The sequence below is a fragment of the Lissotriton helveticus genome, chromosome 10 (assembly GCF_964261635.1).
Source record: "Lissotriton helveticus chromosome 10, aLisHel1.1, whole genome shotgun sequence".
Classification (NCBI taxonomy): Eukaryota; Metazoa; Chordata; class Amphibia; order Caudata; family Salamandridae; genus Lissotriton; species Lissotriton helveticus.
In genome coordinates, this window is record NC_136071.1 from 91606504 (window position 1) to 91619861 (window position 13358).

At 48.6% G+C, this 13358-nt stretch overlaps 1 protein-coding gene across 1 annotated transcript in view; it reads right to left on the reverse strand.

The window, feature by feature from the left end:
- The window catches only part of E4F1 (E4F transcription factor 1), a 213464-nt gene that overhangs the window by 49799 nt on the left and 150307 nt on the right, over nt 1-13358 (reverse strand). The window contains exon 11 of the mRNA XM_078664834.1: nt 7914-8112. Coding sequence (XP_078520960.1) covers nt 7914-8112 — 199 coding nt within the window. The remainder of the gene's footprint in view (nt 1-7913; nt 8113-13358) is intronic.

The window sequence follows — 13358 nt, forward strand, 5'->3', positions numbered from 1 at the left end:
GGAAGGACATGGCTTTTGTAGTTCGGACTGGACTGTTCCCATGGGGCAACAGGGTCAGCGCTGATTTGCATATCGCCATTGTCTAACCCAGGGTGGTGTGGAGTGGAAAAACGATGGATTTGGGCCCAGATCTTTTGACTGGGGTGAATGTGTGACATTGATCCACATTCTGTCCATCATTGTTGTGTTTGCAGTTACCGTTTTAAGTGTACTGGGGATGCTCAGACGTGAGTCCCAGACACTCCACACCACTGGAATCAAGCTAGCCGGGCTGATGAGAGGTGTTACCTCGAAACCGGGCCGGTCCTCGGATGCTTGTTTCCGTTCTGGGAAGGACATGGCTTTTGTAGTTCAGACTGGACTGTTCCCATGGGGCAACAGGGTCAGCGCTGATTTGCATATCGCCATTGTCTAACCCAGGGTGGTGTGGAGTGGAAAAACGATGGATTTGGGCCCAGATCTTTTGACTGGGGTGAATGTGTGACATTGATCCACATTCTGTCCATCATTGTTGTGTTTGCAGTTACCGTTCTAAGTGTACTGGGGATGCTCAGACGTGAGTCCCAGACACTCCACACCACTGGAATCAAGCTAGCCGGGCTGATGAGAGGTGTTACCTCGAAACCGGGCCGGTCCTCGGATGCTTGTTTCCGTTCTGGGAAGGACATGGCTTTTGTAGTTCGGACTGGCCTGTTCCCATGGGGCAACAGGGTCAGCGCTGATTTGCATATCGCCATTGTCTAACCTAGGGTGGTGTGGAGTGGGAAAACGATGGATTTGGGCCCAGATCTTTTGACTGGGGTGAATGTGTGACATTGATCCACATTCTGTCCATCATTGTTGTGTTTGCAAACATCCTACTACCTGCACAATTTGTACTATGATGAAAACTTTTCAGATAACCCATCTTCTGAAGCAAAACAGGCACCTTGTGGATACCCTGCTATCTCACAGGGGAATATCAGGAAGGGTTCCCTAAGCAAGCCCCTGGAAACCCACTGCGGGTAGCTGTGCACTATATAAGCTCAACTACATTTACATTTACATATGTACATAGGCTAGTACCTGGTACACACGGTCACAGTCTTCTATGTTAAGTAGCAATTATCATGCAGAGGTAATTCTCTTCAATAACTCAAGGCTTCTTACAATACTTAGTGTGTGGTACGTAGAATCTTTCCACAGCTGGAAACATTTTCTGCAGTATCAAAATATTTATGTGGAACATAATGAACACAAGCCTACTGTCACCTGTACACACACTTTCTCTTGAATACAAAGATTTCAAACATTCTCAATAGCTCTACACAGCTATGGTGTATTAGAAGGACATGTGTTTTCTAAATACTTACAACCGTTATCGGGACCCAAACTGTGCAAAATTAAGTGGAAAAGTAATATGGTAGTAATCCACCACAATCTAAACTATAAAGGCAACAAGCTCCCTCAATGGATGATATCAATGTCATTTGAGATATCATCAGAGATTTCATAGAACATGTTATGATTTATGTCATATGTGATACATAAGCAGTACATGGAGGGGGCACAAGTTATAGATACCCCCTAGCTATAACTCATGAATTTCAGTGTTTTGTTGTTGAAAACATTGATGGGTCACTGAGAAATTCACCTAACTATAACGTTACTTTAAACTTTGGTTTTTCAGTGAATTTCTAGTTTTGTATTTTTTAAAAGAAAATTATTTTTGAGAGTATGTATGGTAGAATGATTTGATATACGTAGTGTCAAGATGTTATTTTAGTTTAAAAAAATTGTATTGTAACATAAGATGCGGTTAACAGTTTGCAAAATCTTTGTAAAATGTGTGCGAGTATTAAACAGACAAGTATTCAATAGAAATTGTAATTTGCTCAGTTATTGTAACAAATCAAGACATGTCACTGCCAATCTTTTTGAGGTGTCATTACGCTTGCAATAACAGGTGTGCGTAGTAGGGTGTGGGGAAGGACTAGCCTTACTGGTGAGATCTTTCTCTGTAATGGGTGTGAATGGTAGGGTGTGGGGAGGGTTTGGGCTCTCCTTTCAGAACTCTTAGATTATAGGTGTGTGTGGGGGGACTGGCCTCTCCTTTCGGATACCTCTCTCAGATGAGTGTGCATAGTAGGGTGTGTGGAGAAACTGGCCTCCCCTTTAAAGTCTCTCTCACAGATGACGGATGGACGTAGTAGGATGTGTGCAGGAACTGGCCTCTGCTGAGATCTCTCTACAATGATTAGTGTGCGAAGCAGGGTGTGGGGAGGGACTGGGCTCTTCTTTCAGACCTCTATCTCAGATGATTGGTATGCAAAGTAGGGTGGTCTGCATGAGCCTTAAAAAGACTCTCAAACCAACAAGCATAATAAGGAGTCTGATGAACACCATCTCCAGTAAGACTCTTTCGGAGGAATAGCAAGTGTGCATAGGAGAGTATATTTCAACATCACCTGCTCCTTCCTACTTTCCGCAATCCTGCGAGAGTCTCGCAAGATCGTAACATTTAAAAAGAAAAAAAAAATTAACCTTCTAATCACCCTACTTCTATCTTACATACTTCCTCTCAAAAACAATGACTACAATATGCCTTCCTACTAATGGAGTGTATGGAGAACTAAACTGCTTTTTACTATGTCACAATATGGTAAGAATTACTTAGAAACAATATAAATTTATTATCTTCACAGTAGATATCCCTTATACGCCTCCTCTCTAAATCTACGAGGACATGATGCCTTTTTGCTGACTCCTTATATATGTTTATTTCATTTCCACAACACCTCCAATTTCACAGTAAATACTAATGGCGGCCTTTTCATTTCTAACATTCCAACAGCCAGCCAATCAGAGTGCTTACTCTTGCAAGAGCGTGAAGGCTCACAGGAACAACAAGCCTCTTGACCAATCAAATGACCCCATTTTTTTATTTCACTCCGTCACAGGAGACTTCTCGCGAGCTGAAGTGCCAAAATATAAAATTTCTCAAAAAACTTCTGTATTTACACCAAATCACAAAAAGCAGAATGGGTGGACCAAGATCTGGCATCCTGCCGAATTTGGTGAAATTACGTTCAGCAGTGTTTGCTAAAACCGCTCTTAAAGAAGTCTATTGAAATTGCATGGAGATTTTATGATTTGGGACCCACCCCCCTTTTTTCTCTGCCCCTGCTGGATGGATCACCCCAAAGCTTTCCATGATGGAGCTGAGGAGGATGAACTTTTGTTTTTGGACAGTTTTGTGAAGATTTATCAAACGGGGCCAAGGTTATTAGCAAACCAAAATACACGCTTGGTCTATGGAAAAGACGACTTAACTAGAACTAACTGCTGGTGACTGAATATGAAAGCAAAATAAATGGAATCTCCATATTTACACCGTGAGAGCTGAATCAGCCTTCCAATGATAGAGGAGTGCATTCTTTAGGGAAGATATGAATTACTGGACTAGGGGCTTGGACATGATGACAGGAGGAAGAGAATTCCAGTGATGATACAAAAAGGTGGAAGTACTGGAATCTCAATCGAGCACATGGTGACTGCAGGTAAATTCTAGTTGACAGATCGAATATGGGCAGTTTCATAGCGACTATAGTCAGGTCTGGTGGCTCGGTGAACCAAGCATTGGAAATGCAATAGGTCTCGCAGCATTAGAGTTAGTGCTTTTAGAATTGTTTATGGTTTTTTTTGTAAATCTTAAGCATTTTTGTTTCCTGTAGCCAATGCTAAAGAATTAAAAAAAAAAAAGCCATAAACATTTCTAAAAGCTCTAACTCAAATGCTCCGAGACCTATTGCACTGTGTGAGGGTGAGGGGTTGAGGGTGAGTGAGGGTGAGTGAGGGTGAGTGAGGGTGAGTGAGGGTGAGTGAGGGTGAGTGAGGGTGAGTGAGGGTGAGTGAGGGTGAGTGAGGGTGAGTGAGGGTGAGTGAGGGTGAGTGAGGGTGAGTGAGGGTGAGTGAGGGTGAGTGAGGGTGAGTGAGTGAGGGTGAGTGAGGGTGAGTGAGGGTGAGTGTGAGTGAGGGTGAGTGAGGGTGAGTGAGGGTGAGTGAGGGTGAGTGAGGGTGAGTGAGGGTGAGTGAGGGTGAGTGAGTGAGGGTGAGTGAGTGAGGGTGAGTGAGGGTGAGGGTGAGGGGTTGAGGGTGAGGGGTTGAGGGGTTGAGGGTGGGTGAGGGTGAGTGAGGGTGAGTGAGGGTGAGGGGTTGAGGGTGAGTGAGGTTTTTTTTTTTTTTTTAAAGGCACAAGCAGGCTCTTTGGAGCAAGTATACTGCATTCCTCTTTCCTATAAACGCTGACACTTTGAAGTTAGCCTAGAGCAAAATAAAAAGCTTCCCATGTAAACACAGCTTGACATTTTATTTGGGTGAGTAGTTTATGTATGTCCTGGAAAATACCTTAAGAAATGGGTCGAAAACAGAGTTGCCTCTTAAGTATCATCAACACATTTATTTCAACAAACCAGTTTTAACAGGCTGGGTTGCGTATTAATATTTTTTGGAGTCAAAGGATGTACAGTCTGTGCCAAGTTTTGCTGTTTACAATACATGGTGAAGTCGGGGAGCTGGTAAACTGTGCACGAGGGGCATGCGTGATTCGTAAATGCTACAGCAGTGAGAGTGAAGACAACCAATGAGAGACGACTAGGTCCGTGCACTGGGAGACGGTGTGAGTATCGCAGCCAATGGGAAGCCAAAAAGGCCCTGCTGGCTCACGAGAAGCAGGCGTGAACTGCTGTGCGATTGGCTGAAAGGCTCATGAAGATCGCCGACAACAGCAACCGATACACGAGGAGTAGGCGTGCAGGGCTTGTGACTGGGGCAGGGGAGGGGCTTGCGGGCGGCTTCCCTAGGAAATTGACGTAGCTGTAGATTCAAAATGGCCGCCGGGTTTACGTGCGGTCATTCACGTCCTTGCAGTATTACAGCTCCACAATGTATCTCATGTTCGCTCTTTATTATTTCTAGCGGCTGAGTCGGGTCGGGTTGGGCCCTTTTTACTCTGCCATTGTAGATTCCTTGCTAGCTCTATGTTTGCGGGAGGGGTTAGGGTTGCAAGGCTACTGCTGGCATTTAGAATGTATTTCGAGTTAAGTTTTCATACTGCTCCAAAAGCACGCGGAGTTAACGTGTTTTCACTGCTCGCTTTTCAGGTAGTTGTACAAGTGCGCCCCCAAAAATACCAGTGCATGAATTCTTTCTCTTTGCTAAGTAAAAAAACAAGCCTTTCACCGTAACACGGCTGGCAGGGGAGGGGGCGGAGAGGGGAGAGGTGCGACACGGCAGTAGGAGGAGGAGGGGGGAGGAGAGTAGGGGAGGCACGGCCTAGCGGCAGGCAGGCAGGGGAGGAGAGGAGGAGGGGGGAGGAGAGTAGGGGAGGCACGGCCTAGCGGCCGTGCAATCAAGTAGTGAGGGGGCGGAGCTGGGGGAGGCTGTGAGAGAGAGTAGGCAAGGCAGGCGGCTGGGGGCATGTGCACGCGCTTTTAAGCTCAATGCACATGCGCATTGAGCTTAAAAGTCACGGGCACTGCAAGGAATCGCCACGATTCCTTGCAAGTTAGATAAAGTCTGGATGAGCCCCTATAGTCTCGCTTGCTCGATGCGCATGCGCATCGACAGGCGAGACCTAATAACTTATCCATTCCAGGGATCTGCTTTTTACCTCATGGCCACAGGTTTGAATTCTTGCAGGTTCACTCAGCCTACCATCCTTCCAAGGTCAATAAAATGAGTAACATTGAATTGGGTAACAATCAACAGCTGTTATTTCAGTGCCAAGAGACTCGAGGTTAAATATTCTGTTAGGTCAGCTAAGGCTGAATGAAAGGTGGTTGGTTGCTAGCTTTAAAGACGTGCTAGCAGCTTGCAAAGAGTTCTATTTTTTTTAAAAGTCAGTCAAATTGATAGAAGAGGTTGGAAAATAGTTGGGAAGGTTGTAAGTATTCTCATAGCACAGTTTATGACATTGTTCAACGAGGCAAACATGAAGTTCAGAAACAGACTGTTCCAATAATCCAACTTGCTGGCAACAAGAGCTAATCGATGTTTTGGCTATCCTGAATGGAATGAGAGGAATAGTTTGCATAGGTTCAGTATTTTTAAACCCGTTGCAGCAGGTGCACCGGTAAAAATTAAGGATTTCCACTAAAGGATTCAAGGAAACAACAACATTTCTGGCAGAGGGCAAATTACAGGAGGAAGTTGATTGGAAGCGGTAAGGAGACACCTTTCACGCTTTTTCCTCTACTGCACCGGTCGTGGATGAATTCAACTTGAGTGTTAGCCAATGGCAAATAGCTGTGACAGTCCGAGAAGCTGAATTGAAAAAGAGGTGGCAAGGTAGGGAAGGAGAGAAATATTTGGGAGTGTCATCAGCATACAGACGGTGCTACTGTGATGAAGCTGGAAACAAGTGCAAGTGCTGTCTCAGTAAAGTGGCATGCAAAGGCCAAAATGAGGTTGTTTGAGGAGATTATTGATGTAAGATACAGAGTACAGCAGGTAAAGTCAAGGTGCTCGGGTATTTTAGAGAAAAGGGGAGGCAAATTACTAGGCAGAATTTAGAGTTTTTTGTTATTTAAGGGAGTATATCAACACTACAGATTTGAAGCACTGTGGTTAGGTGCCAGATTTGAGAGATGTTGAACACGGAAGAGATCCTTAGTCTCTTCGCTGCGGTGGATATTCTGCCAAGGTGCTGGAAAAAATGACGTGTGCGCGGTTCCCCCAACCGTCCTCCACATACGCCCACTGTGCAGTCCGACGGACTGAAGAGGTTATAGGACAGGGTAAGATGTTTCATTGATGGAAAGTATCAGATGTAGCACAAGAAGTATTGGACTTTAATTGTGACCCACTCAGGACTGGTGAGGTTCTGTGACATGGAAAAAAATCTGATGGGGTTATCACACTCAAACCAATAACCACTTCCACAGCACCCATTTGTCGTTTTGACTTTCAATATGAGGAAAGTAGTGAGTATGTGTGCGTTCAGTTTGATGTGACAAGCCTTAGCAGTTTATAAAAGAGCTCTACTTTGGTATTTGCTGCATTTGTTTTCTTTTTTATTCCATGTATATTATGTACTTGGGCATGGAATACTGTGTAAATTAAAAGAGCATTTTAATTACAGATGCTGAAGCACAGAACCCCCTCGCAACAGATGTTCGCCTACTACCTACACTCTTTGCCTCGTCCAGAATGTGAAGTCAAGGCATTTCAACTGCTTTCTAGTCCCTATGTTGCTAAGGCTGTTGGTCACATTTCCAATTCCTACCACACCAACTAAGACTGTACAGGACAGATTGTACTCGTCTGTTCTTTGGCTAGAACACTGCACTTCCAAACCACGGTAACAAGCAAAGTACTATAACACTACTTATGATTGTAAGCAAAACCAATACCAATAGATGTAAACATTCTAAGTTCAGGAGAGCTGCAGCAATCTGTGTGACACAACCGATAGAAGCAGATATGAGAAGGGGTTAATACACTTATGTCAGCCTGCATTCAAACTGGGCACTGAAAGATTTGAGATATCTTCAAGCAAAGACCGTAAAACGAAAACAAAGGGACTGGTGGCTGGCACTGGGATTTTTGTTTTTTTAAATACATTTTTAAAAAAGATTTTCCGGTGAGGACATAACAATATAAAAACTACCCCATTCTGGAGAACACCCGTTATGTGTAATTTTTTGTCTTTTTCAAAACCTCAATTTAGTATTCCCTCCATGGTTTATGACAAATTGAATGAGTTACAAAATATAACCGGGGAGACACTGTATCCCCTGCTTTCATCAAAGCACAGCACACTGGTTTAAAAAATATTACATTGAGTATTTGGAACACAGTCCCCTTGCTTGGATAAAAAGGGATAATTGCACTTCTACCATCCTAGAGTGATCTATAGTGATAATTAATCTTACTTTTCGTCCTCAGGTGCCTATTGAGTGTGCCATGTTCTGCAAACCCTCGTCCACACTTGTAGCACTTGTAAGGTTTCTCGCCTGTATGGTGGCGGGTGTGGCGCACGAGAGAGCCCTTCTCCCGGAAGCTCCTGGAGCAGAACTGACAGGCAAACGGTTTGTCATCCATGTGTGTTCGAAAGTGAACCTGCTGCGCACTCTTGGAAAGAAAAGAGAAACAAAAAGCACATTTAAGAAAGCTGCCGCTATAACAGTATCTCTTATAACATCACATTACAAAACTGACGACAATAAAAAGGTCTTACCCTTTAATAGAATATAATTTCAGCAGATATGGAGAAGTTTGAACACCATTCATTCCAATGGCCAAATCACCTATATTTTAAATGTCCTGAGATTTCCAATACAAGCATCCTAACCAGTCTGTCATGCTGGGGTCAATTTACCTTCATTTCTCTGGTTATGCAGCTTACTGTCAACAGTAATGCACAAGCTACATACACCAGCTATATAAAGATTTCTTTAAAAAATATATCTTTCACCTAAACACCCAGTAGCTTTCGAAATACACATTCACTCCAAACTATCTGTAGCATTCTAACAATTTCCCTTCAAAGGTGTGCTTGTACAGCACTATCCTAACGCACAAGTTACTTACTGTCGGTAACGATATATCTGTAAGAAACAGTAATTCGTGTTAGATTCCTTACCTTAGAATATCCCCAGGCGTCAGACTGGATCCGGAAAGTTTTGCGTAGCAGTACCCCTGCGCGTCGGTAGGCGACGTCTGCGGCTCCGCGTCAGTCGTCGGCGCCAGGATGATGTCGTCGGAGTACTTAGACGCCGCCCTCGCTCGCTGACGTCAGTTCTTATACACAGCTTTTCCGCGCCAGGAACGCAAAGCCATGATAAAAACCGACACTGGTGCCATGAAACTAGGGCCCTCAAAGGGAAGAACCTTAACCCTAGATAACGGTTCGCAGAACGGGGAGGATGGGTGGGGCGGTAAGGATTCTAACACTAACTACGGTTTCTTACAGATATATCGTTACCGAAGGTAAGTAACTTGTGCATCTGAAAGAAACAGGTTAGTGTTAGATTCCTTAACTTAGAATAGATACCCCAGCAATACCAACCCCGGTGGTGGGTCTGCAAACCAAAGATCACACCAGAAAGTCCTGGAGAACAGAACGGCCGAAAAAGCCATTTCTCCGGACTTGGCTGTCCAGGCAGTAGTGTCTAGCGAACGTGTGCAGCGAGGCCCACCTAGCTGCCTGACAGATGTACTGCAAGGGGACTCCCCGACCCAGGGCAGTAGTAGCCGCCGTGGCCGGAGTGGAATGGGCCCTCAGCCCAACAGGAGGCTCCTTTTTAGCCAAAGAGTAGCATACCTTGATGCACAACACGACCCACCGAGAGATGGTCCGTTTCTGCACCACCCGTCCCTTCTTAGCGCCCACGTAACCAACAAAGAGCTGGTCGTCCACCCGGAACTGGCGTGTGCGGTCAAGATAGAATGAGAGCGCACGTTTTGGGTCCAGACGGTGGAGCCTCTCTTCCTCTTTCGAGGGATGTGGAGGCGGAAAGAAGGTGGGCAAGGTGATGGACTGCCAGATGTGGAAGGCTATGACTACCTTGGACAGGAAAGAGGGACGCGTTCAAGACAACTTTGTCCAGATGGACAGAAAGGAAAGGAGGTTTTGAAGATAGAGCCTGGAGCTCACTCACTCTCCTGGCAGAGGTAATGGCAACCAAGAAGGCAGTCTTAAGAGTTGGAAGACGAAGAGGGCAATTGTGAAGGGGCTCGAAAGAAGCGCACATCAAATAAGTAAGAACAAGGTTCAAGTCCCACTGAGGCATCACAAAAAGGACCCCCACTCACATCCACACATAGTCCACAGATAGTGCTCCCACGCAGTCGTTGATCGTAGCACGCCGCGTCCCGTAGAGGGTTGCGAAGACCCCAATGATGAAGCATAGCACCAAGGGGCCTGTAGGTGTGTGAGGGGTATTTTAACAACACGGTGTGCTCCCCACCACAGTAGGGACTACCGCCAAAAACCACCCCCGTATTTTAGTGGATTCCACTTTGTTTATTTGCATCACAAAAAGGAACAGGAGGAAACATGTGAGTGATGCCCTTCAAGAATCTATTTACAACAGGGGACTTGAAAAGAGAAAGCTGATTGGGTAGCCTTAAAAAGGCTGAAATGGCAGAGAGAAAGAAGAAAGAGGAGAACCTCTGAAAGGGGGGCAGAAAGGGGCTCCACGGCCTTTGCTGTGCACCATGCAACAAATGTGTTCCACCTGCAGGCCTATACCAATTTTGTCGAGGGACGCCTGGCTGCCAGAATCACATCACAGACCTCAGGAGGCAAGTCAAATGGCCTCAACTGTCGCCGCTTAATCTCCACGCATGGAGGTGGAGACTGGACAGGTTCAGGTGGAGGACCGTCCCCTGCTGCTGCGACAGAAGGTCCTCCTGAAGAGGCTAACGAATTGAGGGATCGACTGACATGCTGAGTAGCTCGGGATACCAGTATCTTCGTGCCTAGTCCGGAGCCACAAGGATTACTTGGGCCCGGTCGCGTCTGATCTTCAGCTCTCTGGGCAGAAGTGATATAGGCGGTAAGGCGTACAACAGACAGCAGCTCCATTTGCGCCGAAAAGCGTCTCCGAGCGAGTGCCGCCTTGGGAATTCCAACGCGCAGAACTGATGACATTGCGCGTTCTCTTCGGTGGCGAATGGATCTAACCAAGGCTCTCCCCCATCGCTGAAAGAGGCCTTGCGCCACATCCGAGTTCAGACGCCATTCGTGATCAATCATGCACTGGCGGCTGAGTTCATCCGCCCTGGCGTTTAGGGAACCTGCCAGGTGTTGAACCACCAGGGTGACGCCCTGGTGTTCAAGCCATTGCCAGAGGCGCAGAGCCTCCCAACAAAGGGACCACGACCCCAACCCGCCCTGTTTGTTGCAGTACCAAATGGCGGTGGTGTTGTCTGTGAACACATGTACTATACTTCCCCGAACAGAGGGAAGGAATGCCTTCAGTGCGAGTCGGATCGCCCGCAGCTCCAGAAGGTTGATATGGAGCCGGGACTCCGCCGGGGACCAGAGGCCTCTGATCTCCGCCTCTCCCATGTGGCCCCCCCAGTCCAGGAGGGACGCATCCGTCACTACTACAAGCTCCGGTTGGGGTAGGGAGAGGAATCTACCCAATCGCAGTCCGTGAGCCACCACTGCAACTGTCTCGCAGTGCCCTCCGAGATCAGGACGTGGTCGGACGGGTTGCCCTGATGCTGGGCCCACTGAAACTTCAGGTCCCACTGCAGAGCCCGCATCCGCCACCTGGGGTGATGCACCAGAAGGATGCAGGAGGCCATCAGCCCCAAAAGCCGCAGTGTCAACCTGACTGAGTCTCGGGATAAAGGCCGAAAGATCGGAATCAGAGCTGGAATATCCTGAACCCGCTGTTCGGGAGGATAAACCCGAAAACGCGCCGAGTCCAGAACCGCTAAAATGAAGAGGAGCTTGTGAGAGGGACACAGGTGTGACTTTCGGCACATTGATGGGGAACACCAGCAGGTGCAAGAGGTCGGCCGTAGTCTGGAGGTGGCTGACGACTGTCTGACGACTGTCTGGGGCGAGCCCGCCTTCAACAACCAGTCGTCGAGATAGGGGAAGACTGACACCCCTAATCTGCGCAGATGGGCTGCGACCACCGCCATTACTTTCGTGAACACCCGAGGGGCGCTGGTAAGGCCGAAGGGGAGCACGGTAAACTGAAAGTGCTTGCGGCCTACTGTGAACCACAGATAACGCCGGTGGGCCGGCAGGACGGGGGGGGGGGGGGATGGGGGGGGGGGGGGGGGGGGAAATATGCGTCCTGCAAGTCCAACGCTACCATCAAGTCTTCTGGGTCCAGAGCAGCTAAGACCGGAGCCAAAGTCAGCATCTTGAACTTCTCCTTCCGGAGGAAGTCGTTGACCTTCCGCAGGTCCAAGATAAGGCGTAGGCCCCCATTGCCCTTCTTGGGAACCAGAAAGTAGTGGGAGTAACAACCACACCCTACTTCTGGCCCAGGAACGCGCTCGATGGCCCCCTTGGCCAAGAGGGCCGTAACTTCCTCCTGCAGAAGTGTCAATTGGTCCCCCGACACACGGTGGTTCTGCGGTGGCATGGCTGGAGGAGTGCTCTCGAAGGGGAGGGAGTAGCCCCTTCGGACGAGCTGCAGCACCCACCTGCCGGTGTGATGGTGCGCCAGCGGGAGTGGTGATGGCGAACCCTGCCACCCACTGGCGTCACATGGGCCTGAAAGCTCGGACTAGGAGGATTTGGAGGCTGATGCTGCGGGGGGAGGTGTGGCCTGACCTCGCCGCTGTCCCCGACCGCCTCCACGGCGGAATCCACGGCCGCCACCGCGTTGAGAAGTGTTCTGCGGTGCGTGGCTGGCAGCACGTGTGGGACCGCCCCTTCCGTGGCCACGAAAGGAGCGAAACGAACCCGTTTGCTGGCGCTGGGTCGAGAGACCCAAGGACTTGGCCGTGACCCTGGAGTCCTTGAAGCGCTCCAGCGCGTGGTCCGCTTTGTCGCCAAACAGGCGACTGCCATCGAACGGCATGTCCATCAAAGTATTTTGGACATCCGGCGAAAAGTTGGCGGATCTCAGCCAGGCGTGGCGACGAATCGCCACCGTCGTGGACATCGCCCTGCCTAGCGAGTCGGTCGTATCGAGACCACACCTGATGGAATATCGTGCTGCGTCTCGGCCTTCAATCATAGCCTGACCGAGCTTTGCCCGTACCTCCTGCGGGCATTGTGGCAGACACTCCGCGACCGTATCCCACAGAGAGTGGGTGTAGCGGCCCAAGAGGCATGCGGTGTTGCAAGACCGCAGTCCCAGACTCAGGGACGAGAAGACCTTCTTCCCATACTGGTCGTACCTCTTAGATTCCCGGTCGGGCGGGGCCGACGGGAATGCGGTTTGGGAAGTCGAGGCCTGGATCACCAGACTCTCAGGGGTGGGATGGGTGGACAGGAACTTGGGGTCATCCGGACACGGACGGTGGCGTCTGGCCACGTTCCTATCAACAGGCGAACCTGAAGCGGGCCTGGACCACGTGCCCAAAAGAACGTATGTTAAGGCTTCGTTGAACGGCAGCAGAGGCTCCTGTGGGCATGACTGCGGTTTGAAGACCTCAGTGAGGATGTTAGGCCTCACGACCGCGACGGGGAGCTCAAGGCGCAAGGCCTTGGCAGCCCTCATCAACACCACTGAATAAGCAGCCCCAGCCTCCGAGGCCACAGTAGGAGGCGAGACAAAACCAGGGTTAGGAGAATCGTCCAGACCACTGGCATCACCCAAGTCACCTGTCCAGTCCACGTCGTACTGACACTCGCGTGACAGAGGGTCCTCAGACCCCTCCCAACCCTCTCCATAATC